General features: G+C 41.2%; 1 protein-coding gene across 2 annotated transcripts; it reads right to left on the reverse strand.

The window, feature by feature from the left end:
* Window positions 1–1,355: 1,355 nt before the first annotated feature.
* LOC139634956 (ELKS/Rab6-interacting/CAST family member 1-like) lies at window positions 1,356–18,364 on the reverse strand. Of its 2 annotated transcripts, XM_071501778.1 has the most exons (20): window positions 18,159–18,363; window positions 16,013–16,781; window positions 15,691–15,879; window positions 12,523–12,814; window positions 11,745–11,872; window positions 11,531–11,605; window positions 11,288–11,443; window positions 11,000–11,167; window positions 10,610–10,777; window positions 10,340–10,477; window positions 10,062–10,202; window positions 9,714–9,854; window positions 9,376–9,569; window positions 8,109–8,244; window positions 7,905–8,036; window positions 6,811–6,971; window positions 6,448–6,595; window positions 5,734–5,829; window positions 4,408–4,593; window positions 1,356–4,192 (listed from the first exon to the last, which is right to left on the reverse strand). In XM_071501778.1, exons 2-20 carry the CDS (start codon window positions 16,556–16,558, stop codon window positions 4,055–4,057), a joined length of 3,333 nt encoding a protein of 1,110 aa, XP_071357879.1. In that variant the 5' UTR covers window positions 16,559–16,781; window positions 18,159–18,363; the 3' UTR covers window positions 1,356–4,054. The 2 variants fall into 2 exon arrangements, with proteins under 2 accessions (XP_071357879.1, XP_071357887.1); XM_071501786.1 differs by lacking the exons at window positions 1,356–4,192; window positions 4,408–4,593 and adding an exon at window positions 5,456–5,482 and having other exon boundaries at window positions 18,159–18,364.
* Between the last annotated feature and the right edge of the window lie 718 nt (window positions 18,365–19,082).

Consider the following 19,082-nt stretch of genomic DNA (forward strand, 5'->3'; position numbering starts at 1 on the left):
TTAACAGTTGTACCCATTACTGTTTGAGTTATGATAATAACCTTATGTGTTCGGTGTACCATTTTGAAATATCTAAGTCTTGATAGCCAAGTTGTTATGTGTGTGCTGCACAAGATAATCAGAAGAGTTTCTTCTGGTTTTTTAAGCTTAGTATCTCAAAGGAAGCTACTGCTAAATGAAATCTAGAGTGAATTATGTAATTAAGATGGAGATTATCATCTTAATTATTTCACAGCAGGTAATACCATTTATTAATACCTCACATTTTAACCAGCTTCTGCAGCAGGGAGGAATTCACACCTCATGCACATTTAACAAACTGATATATACTATCAGTATATATCAGTATATAAATACTTGAGGTGTATTGTAGAAAAATGTATTTACACAGCAAAGTACCTAATGAATCCCACTGGCACTAGTAAAAAATGAAGATAATACACCACTGTGTCTCAGCACATGGATTCAAAGCCCCATTGACAAGTATTCTACTTAGTTATCCCTGAGTAAAACCCCAGTATCTTTCTTTACTCACACTAAAATGCATTTTTCTCAATCAGGAAGACTGCAAGCACAATGTCCATGCTCCATTTTCCAAGTAAGTTTTCATCCTGAGATTGAAAGTTCATATTCTTGTCTGCTGAAATCACATTTTCACCACAGGGTCAATCTAGTAGCTGTTCTGAAGCTTTCAGCTGGTGTTAAAGGGCTCAGAAAAAACCCCATGACAACTGGACACACTATCTGCTCAGGAAGATTGTGAAAGCTCCTGAAGTGCTACTAAACAGACTGAGATTCAAGATTATTTTTGTAAACAATCACTGTAATTAATTAAACCACGTACATTTGTAACAAAATGATAATATTCCTCATGTAGGATTTTGAACTCTTGAGCACTTTCTTGCACTCACCATTTACACCGAGTGCTGTAGGTGGCACTGGCTTTTGACTGGGAAAGCAAAGTGAGAAATTTCTTGAGGAGTTAAATAATAAAATGACATAGTAAATGTGAATGTCTGTGGTAAGTGAATCAATGCAGAATGTCAATACTACCATTACTAATGGTACTAAAGCATAAGCATTTGCACTGGATAAACGTGGGATTAAATACTAATAGAGTCATATTATACCTTTTGGTTTCAAAAAGTGGTACAGTCTAAAACTATTAGATGTTACTTAAGTATTTTTGTACCATGAAATCAAATTCATAACTGCTGCAAATGTCACAAACTGACAGTGTTTGCCTTTAAAATCTGGTTAAAGACCAGTCAAGCTTCCACACATTTGGGTGGAGCCTATAGTATAAGTGCAGTCTTTATCTCTGTGATTTGGGAAAAAATGCTTAAACAAGAAACCAAGGCTTATAATTTATTTATTTACATACATACAAAATCCAAATAACTGACAAACATGTCTGTTTTGCTTTCTTTTTACACAGTTTGATTCTTAACACGAACAGACAGAAGGCAGTACATCTCTTGTACAAATGCAAAAGAAAAGAAACGAATACCATGAACTTGACAGAAGCCCCTTAATCAGCTCTGTGTTCCTCAATAAGGAGTCGAGAAAAAGATGACAAGACATTAAGGCAAGGGCAGGGACACACAGGCCAAAATAAGGGAAATAAACACTTAAAAAAAATGCCTTCTTCTTTCTCTGAACCCAGTGGTGTAAGGTAAATGAGTTAGGAATGAAAAGAAATTAACCTTCACTCGGAGAGGTTTGACAGACATCAAGTACAAAAACAAGCATCCAACTAACATCCTCCAAAACCAGAAGTGTTATGTTTTCAGTACGACATGCTATTAGTCCACTTTCGCTCAATCTGCCTTTGACATCAACTATGACAGAACAGGTAAGAACCAAAAAAAAAAAGAAAGAAAAAAAAAGACAACACTGGAATCTCAGGATAATACAGTTACATCACCATGTGGTGAAAATATATAAAAATGACAATTAGAAATAAATGCAAGAAAAGTACTCTCCCATCACACAGTCACGGTTTGAAAACATTTGTAGTTCACACATTATTTTGACACAAAAGTTTTTTTGTTTTTTTTGACACTTCTTTCCTCAGTTTCTGCTGAGGACACTAACTTGACGGTCTTTTTGTTCAGAGCAGCTTGCTCTTCAAGGTTCTGTGCAAACATTCAATGCATATCCATACAGTAAACATTTTTATATATATATGTATGATATTTATATATATATATATATATATATATATCTCTATAGAACATGACTTTCTGCAAGTTATGGCAGTACTGTCACACACACACATTTTGTCCTGAAGACAAAATTAGACACAAAAGACAACTGCACTGCTTTTAACTTTTCTGATTTTTTTAAAAGAATGCACAACACCTTCCACTTAATTACCTTTATTCAGTCACTGTACGTGTTAAATATCACGTTATTTACAAACTGATCTAAAAAGTCAAAACTTCTGAAAAGTGACTTTCATTTGCAAGTAAATGTAGATGCACTTAGTAATTAAAAACCTCAGCCCTGAAGAGTTCAAAAAATACAATAAAGGAGGCATCACTTGCATTTGTAAGTGATCTGAAAAAAACCAAGAAAAAGGGTATCGCTTGTATTCTTCAGTGATTCAGTCTGCAAACTAAAGAGCAGGTGGGCTTTAATTAACATCTATAGAAACTTTGGATGAGACTGAATGATCAGTGGATCAGATCGAAAATTCCCTACATCATGCCTTAGCACCAATATTACAGAGGAATAAATATCCCTGCTTTAAGGTCCAGTACTGATTTCTGTGCATGCTCCAAGGCCACTAGAACGTTCTCAAAAGAAACATTGCATACCTCATAAACAAGTGGACGTTGTGTGCAAAACCATCTAAAACTTAATACGTCACCAAGAATAAAAAGCTTTTTTTCCCTCTCTCTCATCTATTGAAAACTTAGTACAACTAAATTCTGATCTTTGATCTGTGTCAAAGGTCAGGCCTTGTTCCCCCTCTCACGCCAATGACCCAGCCACAGACGACAGTAAAACGTACCTACAACCTAATCCTGGCTACACAGACACATCTGCAGCTCGGAGAGGAAACATTTAGAGAACATGCTGCATTTATTTGGTTAAAAAGTGATGATTGGCCACCAGCAGCTGTATTCTAACTAGAGACTGGGTTCCAACCCAGTGCTCAGAGAACACTGACTAAAACACCAAGCAAGCATCTACATGGCTCCGTGATTTACACACTGAACTCAGTTCATCTGCTCCCCTCTAGATGTAGCAGCTCCCCAGTTTTCCAAGGCAAAAAGTGCTTTCCTGCCCCATGTGAAGAATAAATTTACCCCTTTAAACTTACAAGATTAGTGAGAGAATTCCAAGGGGTAAAAGACTGAGATAGAAGTGGGTGAGGTAACTGTGCTTGATTTGGCAATTCCTGCTGTGAATGACGCCATCTAGGGAGAGGAAGGTTGGCAGTATACTCAAAGACTTTGTGCGGAAGTTTGCTTCTTTCATCTGAAATCTTTTCTCTCCCAACGCACCTGTCCCAGAGTTACAGGTGTGCAATAATATTTAGCAAGTATCCAACAAGCAAAAAATAAATTTGGCGTGTTCACAAATGCAAAAGGGTAAACCTTTAATTTCTGACTTAACTCAAGTATGCTGTTGCCCGTCTGACAAATGTCGAAGTATGTACATTAGTTTTCTTCCCACTGTGACTCCACCATCTGCCATGGCCATCATTAAAAGAACAGGCCTCAGTTTGCAGTGAGTAATCTGACATTTGCTCCAAGTGACATATCTAACAGACTTTGTGAACATCCCTAATTTGATTTTTGCAGGCTTGAAACATGAGACAGGAAAGCACTCAGGGCTCATGAAAGTTTGTTCCAGGGTGGATGAGGGGAACAAAGAATTAGAGCTCAGTGGGTTGAGATAATGCCCCCCGCTTTATTCCTTCCTTTCTTCATAACTTCCTTCCTTCCTGGAGCCTCATTGGGTGGAGGTAGGGGCACCTGTGCTCAGCTACAGGTTATGTAAAGACCAGTAGTCAGCCGGGTTGTGTCTGAGGTCAGAGCTGTCAGCACGACTCCTCCAGGGCATTGACAACCTGCTCCAGGATATCAGGGCAGTAGTCTGCGATCTGCTGGAGAACAGAGTTGGCGTACTCCTGCAGCTCTCCACTCTCCTTCTCACACACCTCCAGCTCCCGCTCCAACTGGAGGGAAGAGAGCATGAATTAGTTTCTTTTAAAATGCATTTAAATCCAACCATCACCAAAATTCTGCATGGTGTAAATAAAATAAAAGCATATTACGGGGATATTTAAATCAGTTTGAAAGCTTCTTGAAAATGGCACATAGCTTCACTGAAAAAAAAAAAACCCATACACAAGAATCACTACTTAAGAGTGACTGAGAGTTCCTCCACTACCTGTTCGACACTCATCTTCTGGAGCCCCTCCTCCCAGTCTTCGGGGTCGCTGTGGTGGTAGTGAGAGGGCGGCGTGAGCTGGCTGAGGATGCTGGGGTCCCGGTCATGGCAGAGGTCTGTCAGGTGGGCGATGTAGAGCTTGAGCTTACTGCGGTTCTGGGACAGGGCTAGAAGAGGGGGTATCATCTGCAGGGTGGGAGGGAGGGGAAGAGAGTGTGAGGCAGAAAAGAAAGAGAGGTGAGGAACAGAGAGAAAGGGGAAGAAAAATTAATTTTCTTCAGACTACACACTAACAAAGGAGGAGTTATGCTCCCATTTCAATGGTTGAACACAATGATTGACACAAGCACAAGACACCATTTGCATGACAAAAAAAAAAAAAAAAAAGTTTTTTTCATGAGAGAAAAACAGAACATCATCATCTGCATGCATGCTTATGAACGCATCACCATCTCACCTCCTCAGGTACATGATTAGCACATGTATGCTTGTTATCTATGTATGTGCAGCTCAAGAAAATGTCTTACAAAGGAACTTCTTCGACCTCTAATTATGTTGTCCAGTGCAACACCTGTTTGTGTGAGTCAAAATGTGAGCAGCCATTCATTAGTATAAGAGCAGTGGCATGCAAAGCTAAGATGCCTTAGTCTGAGGCGATGAGACTAAGCCAGAATCAAAATCATCTCATCCTCTTAGCTTGTGCATGCAAACACACACACACACACACACACACACACACACACACACACACACACACACAACTGATCCCTATCCCATAAGCCACTAAGAAGCAATACATAACCAGTGTTAAAGCACCGGAAGAGTGGTAAGAACTGCTCTTTCAGAACGACAAAGCAATGATGACAGTGACCATCAGCATTAAGAAGAGAGGAATGACGTGACAAAAAGAAAACCACAAATGAAATGGAAGACAGGTAAACGTGCCACAGAGCAACGATGAAGAAAGGTGTGACAGGTCTGCTTTTCACACGAGCTCACCCTTCTGAACAAAATGGCTGAGAGAGAGAGGGGGAGGGCAAAAGGTTGGCTACGCCCAAATACCCTCCTCATCATCCTGTTAGCCACATGGTAAGCCAATCGCAGCATTAGAAAAGAACATTTGGTTAGTTTGTTTACAGACAAAAAAGTTAAAAAGGACAAAAGAAAATGTATTATATCATAATCCCCTTCAGACAGCAGGTATCAGTTCCAAACCTCTTCACAACAAACATTACCTTGTTAACCAATCAGTTGCAGAAATTTTAGAAAAGCTGTTGAGGATGAAATACAGACATGATCCAGCTAATTGGTGGTTAAGTAAGCTACCTGATCTGGAGAGGGTTTGTGATTTGTCTGGTCAGGGGCAGTCTTCAAATGGTCATCCTCATAGTTGTCTGCCATCAGCTTCATCCTGTTCTGAGTCTGTACATTAAAGACAGTAAGGATTAAAACAAACACTTCTGTGACATGAAGAAGAGAGGGGAGAAAGAGCAATGTGATAACAAAGAATGTCTAAAATGAAACATTTTTTTAAATTAAGCTTATTTGAGTAGTTTTGGTCATCTTTTGTAATAACACTTTACCATTTTCTGAAACCTGGTGGTGTGGTGATAGCCAAAAACGGTGACGAGTAATACAAGTAGTGTAAAATGGTCTCATAGGCTGTATAAAAATTGCTGAAACTACAAATATATGTGACCCAGGCTCATAAAAGTGCCAAGAGTCATGTTAAAGAAACTGTGTCATCCTACTTGCTTTCAAAGCAAAGGCATAAGTTAAAAACTTTTGTATATGGAGGTCAGCAGGGAAAAAGAAAAACTGTTTACATCCAGGGACTTCAAATATTATCGACAGAATAAGTTCCTGCTGGGAAACATTATGTCAAAGACATATTTTACTGGTATCTGGCATGTAATTTTACAGTGTATCTGGTGGTTACACAAATTATTGTGGAAAGTCACACTTTTTTCCAAAATTTGAACTGATGTGATGTCTTAGTCATGTATTCCCCTCAGTGGATGGCAGAAGACGCCTCCCTACCTGCTGCTTGAGCTGTTGCACCAGTCTGTCCTTCTCCCGCTTCAGCAGAGCCACCTCATCCTGGGTCTTCTTCTTCTTAGAGGAGGATAACTCCAGAAGGGCAATGTTAGCGTCCTTTTCGCTGATAGCAGCCAACAGCGCCTCCTGTCTGTTAGGTGGGGGTGAAACAATATGGCATTTTACCACACAAGTAAATAGCTCAATTATCATTTATAATTCATTGCACAAAATCATCCTGCCAGCTGGGGAAGGCCAGAATTGGATGACATTTTACAAGATTAAGGTAGCAATCAATAATCCAGGGTATACTCCATCCAACTGTGTGTGTGTGTGTGTGTGTGTGTGTGTGTGTGTGTGTCTTACTTCATCTCCAGCACCTCCTCCAGGTGTTTCCTGCGCTCAGCTCGCAGGGTTGTGAGGTGTGCCTCTTTCTCACACAGAGACTGCTGGGTGGAGGCCAGCTTGGCCCTCATAGACTCCAGCTCCTGCTTCACCTTCTCCATGGCCCCCAGCAGCTCCTCCATCTGGGAACACACACATACACAAACACTTCAATCAAGAATACAGTAAGAACAGATTATCTAAATCCAACAGTGAAAGCATAGGGATTTTTTAAAGAAAATACTTTTTGAACTGCTTTAATAAGAGGCAGGGGCAGAATTCAAGTGGGCTTTTGGGAAGGACAAGTGGTCAACTGTAACACAAGTACCTTTAAATTACAGCACTAAATTTCATTTACTTGTTATTTACTTAAAAAAGGCACAGGGGTTCCTCTATCTCATATCAATATATACTTCATTCACAGTTAACTGAATGAGGGAGTGAATAATTCATCCCCAGATGATCAAAGTTTTTGCCTATTTGGCATATGCAAGACCTAATTAATAACCATGTTTTATAAGCAAACAACAGGTAAACAAAATAACATGAAAATTACATGGGCTGGAAACAACAGCAACACTTTACAAAGACATGCAGTCCAACATCAATCAAACTCAAAGGCCCCAAAAACTTCACAAACACATCTATTGCATGGGACTGCATGAATTGTAGAGGTGTTGGCGCTATTGTTTCCACCCTATGTAATTGTTGTTGCTCACTGATGGAGGTCACACATACTGGGCTCATACCTTAGACCACTTAAAGTGGGCGAGGTTGGACTCATGCATTGGTTTGAGTGAGTGCTTCTGAGAGGCAGTGTGTAGCAGAGAGAAACAAGAGAAAACGACAAGCAAAGATAAAAGAACTGAGAAAGAGAAGGAGGCCAGAGGAGAGCAGGGAGGTGAAGAAGGGATGAGAAACACCACAATGGCAGCAAAAAGGTGAAGGAGAAAGAATCTCAGTATATGAAGGTGTTTGATATCTGTACACAGATGTGTTTAGATATGCATGTACTGTAGATGTGATCCAGTGGCTTGATTAATATTGCTCTGTCACGATTGGGTGTGTTTGTGTACCTGTTTCTCCTGCAGTGACCTGGCAGCCTCCTCTTGTGCAAGCACCATCTCTCGCTCAGCAGTGATCTGAACGCTCTCTCTCAGGGCCTCTTCCAGTTCCTCTATACGCTCCGTCTTCTGACGCAGAGTGTCCTTCGGGGCAGAAGCATTGAGGTCAGTGTCAGAAAATGCATACAGTCAAAGTGATCCACACACAAGCCTTACCTTCACCTGCTGGGAGGTCTCAGACAGGTTGTCCTCCCTCTTTCTAGCCTCGTCCATGAGTCGAGCATTCCTGCTTTTCTCCACCTGCTCTTTGTGCTTCAGAGATGCCACCTTTTTCGTCTGGTCCTTCATCTGCCTAAAGGACACCATGGGATACATGGGTGGAGTTATGTACAGGTTCAAGTCAGTCTATATTGAAAAAAATACATGCAGGAGTTGTCAATCCAAATGAAAAATGAATGTGGGGGGAAAAAAGTGCAAATAAATTATTTTATATAGAGGGATCAAGGGATGTGATCCCGTGAAAAACGTTCCTTTTTAAAAACACGCAGTTACAAAGGTAGCCTTACAGGCTGGCTTTGGTAAGATTTAACAGCCCTGCAAAGAGTTAATCTCAGATTTGACTCAGGGTGAAAGAGAATAATAAGAAGGCGAAAGAGGAAAAATGAGCAAGAGCAGGGGTAAGACAAAAGAAAAAGAGTTCAATACGTCAGGACAAGGAAATTGCTTGCAGCACAACATACTAAGGAGAGGCAAGAGGTGAAGAGAAACAAAGGGAGAGAAATGTGAGAAGAAGACAGAGTAAAAATATGTCAGGAGGAGAGAGAGAAAAAGAGCAAATACTAACCTGGAGGTCAAACTGGTAGGGTGAGAGATTTCCGGTATAAAGACAAGAAAGCAGTAAAGAGAAAAACAGACTCAGACCAGGAAGATGAACAGATTTGAAGAAAAAAGAGAGGAAGAGGGGAGACCTCATAATTTACCACATACAAGGATTTGACAACAGTGTTAGAAACACTATATGAAAGACAGCTTGGCTCTGTCAATTACTATAGCTGTAACATTCACCACAACAGCTTTCACAGCAATGTTGCTAAAATGCCAAATGGCAGATGGCCAAATTACACTAAAATCCACCATTTAATGTGCCAGGGGCAACAGTCTCCAGGGTTACATGAAGTCAGTGAAGGAAAATTTGCATCACTTAAGAGGAACAGTGGTCACAAGTCCAAGCTAGCAGAAAGCAGAAAGCTCAGCTGCTGAACAATACAAAAAACAGTGCATAAAAGACTCAGTCATTCAAAACATCTGTGAGACAGACACAACAAAATCTCTACATTGTGAAAATTAAAGACAATACTTATTTCAGGGTTAACAATCAGACACCCCCTGCGCACAAACATTCATTAACTACTGAATAGGGACAATGGTAATGTTGCAGAGTCCAAATCTTTCAGGTGTACTTCACATGCATGTTTCCACCCACCTCTCCAGCTCACTGATCTTTTTATCTTTGTCATTCTTCTCATTCTCCATTTCCCGAAGGATCTCCAGTAAGCGGTCCACCTCAGCCTGGGCCTTCCCAGAATCCTCTTTGTGGCGGGCCACTTCCTGCTCAAGGTTCCTAATGCGCTCGGCCAGCTCGGTATTAGCCTGAGCCTCCAGGGCTGCATTTTGAGCCTGACAGAGGACAAGATGCTAGAAATCAGCTGTAGTCCCTTTCAGGGTTAGTGGGCAGAGATCAGAAAACGAATGAAAACTAAGTGGGATTGTGTTGTGTTGAGCTTGTCACACCCTGGCTGATTATTCTATGAAGCATCTTACTCTCTTAAGCTGGTTCTCCAGTTTCAGGCACTCCTCCTTTTTCTGCTCCAGGGTGATCTCCAGACTCTTGAGTTTTGAGTCCTTCTTCAGCCCTGACGAGGCCAGGGATGATGCATGCTCCTTCAGGTCCAACAGTGAGGTCTGCACATACACACGCCCACATACACAGCATAAGTATAAAAGTATGGATGAACCTGTTTCAGCTTATCAAGCTACCAGAGCATGGGACTGAGGAGACTGAAAATACATTAGATCTAATAATGGCATCCATGACTCATCATAAAAGTGAGACCAATGGACAAAAAAATACAGTATACAAGAGCCTGTGTTTCTGAAACTGTTCCTCACCTCTCTGTCTGACAGGTCTCCCTGCAGTAAGCTCAGTCTTTCCTTTAACTCTTTCAGTTCCTTCTTGGTACAGTCAAGCTCCTCTGTCCTCTCCCGATCGTCTCTGTCTCGCTGCTCCTTTAGACGTTCAATGATGCGCTCCTAAGTTGAGTTGGAGGAAACAAATTGACTTCAAAAACATAAGAAACACATGTACATCGCTACAACTGAACACAAATAGGTACAAACTTCAGTTTGCTAATGCACCTGTCACTGAGTTTGTGCAGACATAAATTCACCTTTTCTGCCAGAGATTCTTCCAGTGTGGTGAGAGCAGTGTCAGTGTTGGAAGTGTCTGCTTGCAAAGACTTTACTCTCTCCTTCAGGCTGCTCATCTGCTTCTCCTTGTCCCTCAGCTGCTCCTGCAGGTTCTCAATCTGCAAAGCAAACAAGCAACCATCAGTCAAAATAAACACCAACCACTGGACAGGTGCTCTGACATGATGGATGCATCTTTGTGGCCATTTCACTCAACATAAGATTTTTAAATGGCTCTTAATCCAAATCACCTTCTTCTGTAGCACATTAACTTTGCGCTCTTTAACCTCCAGCATGTCCTTGAGGTCGTGGATTTCCCCATTGAGTGTGCCCTTCTCTTCTGACATTTCTTGTATCTGCTTGCTTTTCTTATTCAGAGTTGCCTCTTTTTCTTCCAAGCGCAGGCGCAAGGCATCAACCTGGCCAGGAAAAGACAGACATGTGAGCAAAGACAAAAGAAAACAGAAAACTTTGTTAACATAGGGTGGTCATAACGCCTGTGCTATTGTTTGTAGTACTATCAGTCCAAATTAGAACGAACAAGTCTCTCCCCTCACTGCATAAAGTATATACAAGTGCACTTGCTACATAGCTATTCTAAAGTCGTCTGGGCGTATTAAGTATATATACATCTGCTGTACCTCTGTCTGTAAGATGGCAGCTCGCTGCTCCTTGGCAGTGAGAGACTCCTTGAGAACTTCAATGTGTTGCTTGCTGTCTGAGAACTGGTTGGTGAGTGTCTCCAGTTTAGTCTGCAAACCAAGCAGCTCAGTGTCCTTCCTAGAGAGGTCCTGCTTGACCTGCTCCATCTGAAAAAGTAAAAGCAGAGGGGGAAGAACAAGGAAGAGGGGGGTATTGAGATATATAGATATGTAAGTGATGCAGAATTACAGCAGTTTAGTCAAAGTAACTGTCATGTTGTCTATGACCTTGTTCTTCATGAACTTGGTGTGGCTGCGGTACACCTCCATCTGCTTCATCTCCTCCTGACGCTCTTCACAGCTCAGAAGTCCATTGGATTTCAGCATTAGCAGTTCCTCCTCCATGTCCCTCAGGCTGCGGTCCATTGAGTTGATTTTTGCATCCTGAAGTTGATGAAGAGGAGTTAACACATGCACAAGTGTGACACACCGCATACGTAATCACACACATTGCTCTATTTAAATCCTCACTTTCATGTCGATAACAGTCTGGAGAGCCTTAGTTTTGGTGGACTCAGGGGTTCCCTCGTACCGACGGTGAAGCTCCTGTTGGGTCAAAAGAAACTAAGTTTCTTGTATTGATAAACTACAGTATCTATGTAAAGTTTCAGATCAGCCAGTAAAAAATATAACCACAGAAACAGATTGTTGTATACACATCTCCCATGGTTGTATTGGACTTTACCTCTCTTAGTGCAGAAATCTCTCTTTCTCTCTGGTCCAGTAAACTCTCAAGGTGATGCCTGTGCATCTCTGCATCAGCCAGCCTCCTGGTCCGCTCCTGGTCCTCCTCTGATGCCTTTGCAGATGGCCCTAACAAAACAAACATAGCAACCTGGTTACCACAATGAAATGGGTAAAACATGTTTATGTGATTGAAAGTTTCAGACTTTATAATAGTCAATTTGAGCATCATAATCCATGTGGTTAACTTACACCAGAAAACATATCAAATAGCTAAAGCACACAGAATTTAATTTACTCGTGTTATTTTTTTATTTTTGTATTTTCATTTTATTTAGTATTCTCTTTATGTAAGATATAGGGTTTAAATTGGTTTTAGGTGTCTTCATAGTCAAATTCTAGTGATATTCTGAGTATTTCTTGCCCTTTAGACCATAACATGCAATTATTCTGAGAGACACCTATACATGAAGCCCTTGAATGTTTGCAGCCTCAGAAGCATGCTTGGGTTGGTAAAGCATGCTTTGTGGTCAGTTAATGGAGAAAAGAAACCTATATTGGGCCAACAGGGGAAATGCCTTTGGTTGAGATGAGGGGGAACAAGTAAGAAGCAACCACAGCCACTTACAGTGATAGCCTTGATAACCAAAATGTTTGTGGGAAAAACCAGCAATCTCCTGTAAACATTGTTTTTTTTTTTAAAGGATCAGAATCCATTGGCCAGAAGAAGGAAACCTGTAAACCTAGTGCTCTGCTTTTCTGCTGAGGCTCAAAACTACCTTTGCTCTGCAGCATCTCCAGAAGTTTCTTAATGGATTCATCTCTGGCTCCCAGGGTTTGTTTCTGTGTGTCAATCCTCAGCTCCATCTCCTCCAGGGTCTTTCTTAGGAGGAAGAGCTCTTTGGCCTGCCTCTCATGTTCGGCCTGTAGCCGCCGGTAGTTCTCCTCTGTCGGTTCAGATGTCAGGGCCAGGTCCCGGCCTTGGCTGGCGGGATCTTGCTGCAGCAGCTGGTTCAGGTCCCGCTGGATCCTCAGCTCATCCTGGAGAGCCTGAACAGTCATCTGGAGATGCTAGAGACAAATAAGAGACATGCTTTTGTTAACATTCATCTGTTCTTCTCTCTTTATTACAAAATAATTTACACAGGAGTAAATGAGGTGAAGAAATATATTGATGATTTGAATTATACAGGGGCTACCATCAGCCCTGTTTATAGAATGGAGTAATATTGTGTTTCAGCTTGTTTAAAAAAAATAAATTAAAAAAATCAGCCTCTAATCATGACTGAAAATGTAGCAGTGCCCTATGCACCCCCAACAACCAGGCTTTGTGGACAGTGTTACATTTCATGCTCATACAAATACAAGTAGTGAAACACAATCAGCCCTGTATAGTATTGCATTGTTTGTGGCATCTGATGCCACGGACACTTGGCAGGGTTGCTGTGAGACAGTAACACAAGGCTGTGTTACACTCTGGTCTGAAGCAGCTGTGAGTGTTTTCAGTCGACAGAACAAAGAGAGAAGTCAGTGTCTGCCTTCGTTTCTCTCTGTCCTCCTCCTCCAGCCCCCTCCCTTTCCTTCCTTTGTCATTTTCTCCTTCTCCCATCACCGGCACACACACTATTCTCCTCCTCACACACCATCCATCTACCTTGCCTGCTCTCACCCTATCTCTTCCCTCCAATACTCTCACCTCTCCTCTCACTAACCCTCCCTCTCCATCACCTTCTCCACCCCGTGACTAAGGCTGACTCACTGCTGTGACTGCACCGATCCACCCTCCAACATACACACACCCAGATGCATGCACGGACAAGCACGGAAACACACACACGCATGCACGCACGCACGCACCCCCACACGCAGACAAACACACACCCACACACACACACCTTCCCCCTTCCCCTCCTATATTCTCACTCTCTGCCTGAGGAGAGATAACAGTCAGGCGTTTGAGAGAGCACAAAGCATAAGAGATGTGATGCACTAACTAAACTGAGCTTAATAGTCTGTCACAGCTCGTAACAAAACAAAACCAAACCTCTGCTACAGAGCATCCACACAACTGGACAAACTGTATTAAGTTAAAATGATGCTCTGTGTTTTACATTCGTTCCTTTTCTTTATTCTGCCCATCTTCGAATCTCATGTCTGTTGCAATAACTTCACTACTACTGTGTATCAGCTGATAAAACCTCATTAGCATTTCACAACATCCTGTGATATATGTGATTTTTTATCCATGTGGCAAGAAGTATTTAGCAAGAAATAACTGATGATTATTAGGTGAGTATCTGAGCCTTTTTGATGGGAAAAGGAAGATGACAGCCATTTAACACTTTTACACACTGGGTAATAGCAGTCACTTCTCAAAGATGATGACAGAGAAAAATGTCTTGTAGTTGGGATTTGAAAACACTGTGGCCAGCGCACATATCAGCATAGCACAGAGACACATCAAAACTACACATACAAATGAATGAAACATACAACTGCAGATGTATGCACAGTCAGTTGGACCTATGTTCAATGATGTTCAATGAGGATGCAGTTTAACTGAAGCCACACTTAACCAAATGCCTTTTGAGTGTCTGTGTGTCTGTGCTTTCTGCTGCATGTGTGCCAGCGTGGGAGGTGGAGGCTGACATCTTTAAATTACAACACCCACTAATTTGCCCTGCGCTAGTCGGGCATTACTAGGAATTAGTCCACAATGTGATTCTGTGACTCAGCAGGAGTGAAAACAGCAAATTATACAGGTCAGCCCATCCATTAAGAACCACAGTGAAACAAAGACTATTCCTCTTCATTACAGAAACTTAATTTGCACAGTTTCCACAACATACAGCAGGTTTTTACAAACAGATTTTCTGAGTATGTATTCTCTATTTAAATGTGTGCGTACAGTGTCTATGCACGTGTGCAGATGGACACAGACTGAAATTTTGCTAAGCCTATTAGATCCAGGGCCAAGGAAGAGAAAAACAAGAGAAAATTGACACAGTAGAAATTACAGGAAACACAAGGCATTTGAAAACGCTGGGCTTCTGCACCTGACATCAGAAATGAAGAAGCCAACTAGATGAATGGCAACACATGTTCCACTACAATAACAAGTCCAGTTAACTGTTCTATACTTCTTTTTGACAGGTAATGGAAACGACAATGTGAAGACTATAATTTTCACACCCCATTTTAAAAAAACAAAAACAAAAAAAAAAGCAAATTGATAAAATCTCGTAATCTCATAAAAGCAATCAAACACAGATAGTACACATAGAAACTCTGACTCTCACAAATGTTCTTCTTCCGTCTAAATTCAGTCTACTCTCAGCTCTATGATTCTGAGTGGATTCTATAGTTTTGGTATTGATTTCTGTTGAAAGACAAGTGTATAACATGTATTCATCTGATTTTTGGTAATTTCACTTCAAGGTTGTTGAAAGGCACATAATTAAAATAATAAGTAAAAAGCAAAGTTCACAAGTGCTCCTTTATTACTATTACCCATGATTGAAGATCATTTTTAAAATCACTCTTAAGTTGTGAGAATACTGCACATATACCTAGTTTCACTTTATCCACATTTTTATCTTGTTCACCACATCCAACAATTTCTGAAACATATAGAGATGCTAATGCCGCCATCAGACTTATGGCCTGTTTCATCTATTAAGCATGAGCATATAGCTGCATATAAGAGGATTAACTGGATTTTCAAAAACTGTCTCTAATCTATGCCGAGAGAGAAAAAAGAGGGAGAGAAACATGCTTGCACTAAAGCTGACACACTGTAAAATGTATTTCTCCAGTGAAACATATTTGACCCAGGCAGACTGATGACTGTACAAATTGAGAAAAATTAGTTGATGAGCTCAGAAACAGGAATTCTGAGACAAACTCATCTATGCAATCTCTTCAGACAAATATAAGGGAACACTCACCTGTGCTTCATCTTGAATCACACGGTATTGTTCCTTCCAGACAGCAATCTTAGAAACCTCATCTTTCCTGAGAGCTCGCTCCTTCTTTAACTCTGGGCTCCAAAAGGTCTTGATAGAATTCATAGAGGAACTGAGCTTGCTCTCTTTAACTTCCACTTCCCGGCGCAGCATCTCATTCTCACGCAGCACCTGTAACGCAGGATAAAGGAGTAGTACATAAATACTGGATACCAGTATATGGTCTGTCAAACCTAGCAAGTTAAGTCTTAAAAAAAATTCCAGATCCTTGATAGAGCGAATCTGCAAACATGGAGAAAAATACCTCTTTAAGTTGGGCTTGAAGGTCAAGTATGGTGTTGTCTCTGGCCTGCCTCAGAGAATGAGGCACAGTGGAGGCCATGTGGTGGTCCCCAAAAGCTAGAGCATCACCCGCCATCATGCCTGCTGGCAACACAGCATTGGCAGGCACTGAGGTGGAGATGTTGGGAGTGCTAGCAGCAACCACTCCGCTGCTGCTGCCCCTCGACCCATATGTCACCCTTTGTCTCCCCATGGTCGTCACAGTCCCGCCACTTTTGGGAAGGTGGTCCCCTGCCATGGCGACCTCATTGTCACTCAGGTACATTGGGCCTGAGGTGGCATATGCAGCGTTGAGGGACTGGATGTTCTCCATGGAAAGTGTCTTTCCTCCTGCTCCGCCAGGCCCCACTCCACTGCCTCCAGTGCTGTTGGTGCGACGATGTCCCATCCGAGGAGAGCGGGGAAGGCGAGGAGAACGACCAGATCCCTGGTTACCAGTGCCACCGCCATCTCTTCCTTCACTATGGTTGGCATCCCCTCTGCCAACAGAGCGGGCACTACCATACATCTTCTGCTAAATAGAAGAATGGAGCTGACTGCAAAACGGAAGTATGAACTGTGTCTGTTATATTCTTGCTGATTTTGCGGTGTTAACTCTCAGCAATTGTGTGAAAATGTGGCGTTGACCCTGCTTCAACTGGAGATGGTCGGCACAATGTTCATGATAAAAAAAAAAAAAGACTTCCCTCTTCCAACAGGAGCTAGTGAGCGTCACAAATTATGACACCAATCTGCAAAGAAAACACAGTTGTTCCCTATAAATTGCACAACAATACCATACAGCATACCATACAAATTATTAAGACATGCGTATGAATGTAAATTTCACAAAGTATTATCGAAAACCGAATATATCAGCATCAAACTCTGCGGCAGTGGTTTTATTGTGCAGTCTAGAGTCCACTGGAGGTCATTGAAGACATCTCTATCCATCTCCAGCAAATGAGCAACTAAACATTTTAATTTGGGTCACTTTTTAACATTTAGCACAATGAGAATGAGTTGCGATGCCTACTCTGTGCTTTGGTTTCACTGTCTTAACTGGATTAATTCCTGCAAAGCAGACAGTTATGTAACTGTATAAAGTCATGCCTAAGAACAAATATTCTTCTCAGATGGCGTCCCTTAGTACAAAGTCCTTTCCTAATCAGCCTATTGCATATCTACCTCAGGACAGATGTGAAAAAGTTTTGTAGACACTGATTTTAGGTTAATCCTACTATCTAAGGTTAAGTTGAATGCTGTAATGTTGTACCTGTTGTTAAGTAGCGTTGGAGTCAAAATTTTAGTATCTCCCGTCACAAGAGTTATACTTCAAGTATATTTTGTGTACGGAAATGTGTCTGACTGTTGTGGTTGGTTCTGTTTTATATTTTAGTTTTTAACTGAATTTCCTCCACAGCCGTTTAACTAGCAGCCTGCGTGGCCTTGCTAGCAGCTAACGTTACGTTAACATACCGGCTAACAGTGAAAGCTGACATTTCAACCTTTAAGTACGTCTTATTCCCAAATTGTTGTCGTTTTGCTTGAGACGTGTGTACACATATTTTGCCTGAGGACTAAATCTTGAATAAAGGAATCATTTTTTTTGCAATGTGCTGACGCTATGGATTAAAACTAGCAAGGGAGGCAAAGGGGATTGGTCCATGGTGGACTCTGTCAGGGAAAAAAAAAATCTCCCAGCTTGTAAAAATGAATACAAATACGAAAAATAGCCTCTCAGATAGATAGATATGTATTTGGTGTTATGAGTTCATTGAACGCGGTGTCCAGTTGTTACACATTAAGCCAGAAATGAAGCATTTTGCACAATCCTTACGACAACGTACAGGGTCTGCTTTGGAGACACCCATATCAAACCATATCCATTTTCCACCTCCTCTACTGAGCGAATTTTAATTTTAAGCTACGGTTTTCTTCATTCAGAGCTTCACATAGTCCACTAGATGTTACAGAAAGAGCTAAAATATCAAACACACATAACGTTTAGCGTTAGCTCGACGTGACATATGGAGGCTTGTCCATCCAATTTATGTGGTCAAGCAGAACCTCTATTTTTTCTCGCTAACACAATAGCCAGTGGAGACAAACCTCTCCAAACAAACTACCTTTCCCGTGGTCTGGTAGAGCTCAAACCGGTGCCAGTAATGAATCCTCTGTCAAGTGGGTGGAAATCAGCTGCAAAGCGGTGATTTTATGTTAATTACTCGGTAGACGTCTATCTGATTTTCCCATCTTTTTACCAGCAGTACCAGCGGCTCAGGAGAGCCAGGGCGCCTCAGTGACGTCAAGCCTCCTGTGCGCGTCCACGACAGTCTTCCTCGCCACGCTTAAATTTTAAATGCGCGGTCACGAACTCATGGTGCGAGGATGTAGCAGAGAGCAGGCCTGTCAACATTTTGATAAATACGCATAGCTTTGAATAAAAATGATGGAAGACGTAAAGGTTGTGGTCAAACTCTGGAGGGTTTCAGAATCAAATTCAGTAAGCGGGTACTATTGGAAATGTAGTTCGTTGCTATGCAGTTTTATGGTATCCTCCTCTGAAATTGTCAGTGAAATATTAATTAGACACTGAAAATACACCGTCTTCAGTCACGAACATTTCATTTTGGAAGAAATACTATATAGAGGATGCGCATGCCATGATAAGTCAATAATTACCAGCAGGGGGCAGCGCTTACCTGTGAAATGGTTGCACAAATGCAATAATGGTCTTGCGGATTGTTCTCTTTTTTTCAGGACAGGAAATAAAAGACATTGAGCAGACATTTAATCTCACAAAAACAATCATTATCTGTGTTTAATAATAGAATCAAAGGTCATAATTTGATTAAAGCAGATTATAAGGTGATCAAATTTATATGTTTTGTCAAAAAGGTGTTTTGTCTGTACTAATTAAAATAATAATAATTAAAAAAAAAAAAATCCATTCATCATAATAGACGTGTTTAACTGAACAACAGGAATGTGCCATCTAAATTATAAATTCAATAAGATAAAACATGAAGGCAGATTGAATAATAAAAAAT

The sequence above is a fragment of the Trachinotus anak genome, unplaced genomic scaffold, assembly GCF_046630095.1.
Source record: "Trachinotus anak isolate AG129_WGS33_773 ecotype Australia unplaced genomic scaffold, CSIRO_AGI_Tana_v1 ptg000002l, whole genome shotgun sequence".
NCBI lineage: Eukaryota > Metazoa > Chordata > Actinopteri > Carangiformes > Carangidae > Trachinotus > Trachinotus anak.

Coding starts and splice junctions, on each gene's coding strand:
- LOC139634956 (XM_071501778.1), bottom strand. CDS start 16,558: ATGTATGGTAGTGCCCGCTCTGTTGGCAGAGGGGATGCCAACCATAGT. Junction 12,815..15,690: donor TGATTCAAGATGAAGCACAG/GTGAGTGTTCCC, acceptor ATTTGTCTCTAG/CATCTCCAGATGACTGTTCA. Junction 10,478..10,609: donor TTAATGTGCTACAGAAGAAG/GTGATTTGGATT, acceptor TTTGCTTTGCAG/ATTGAGAACCTGCAGGAGCA.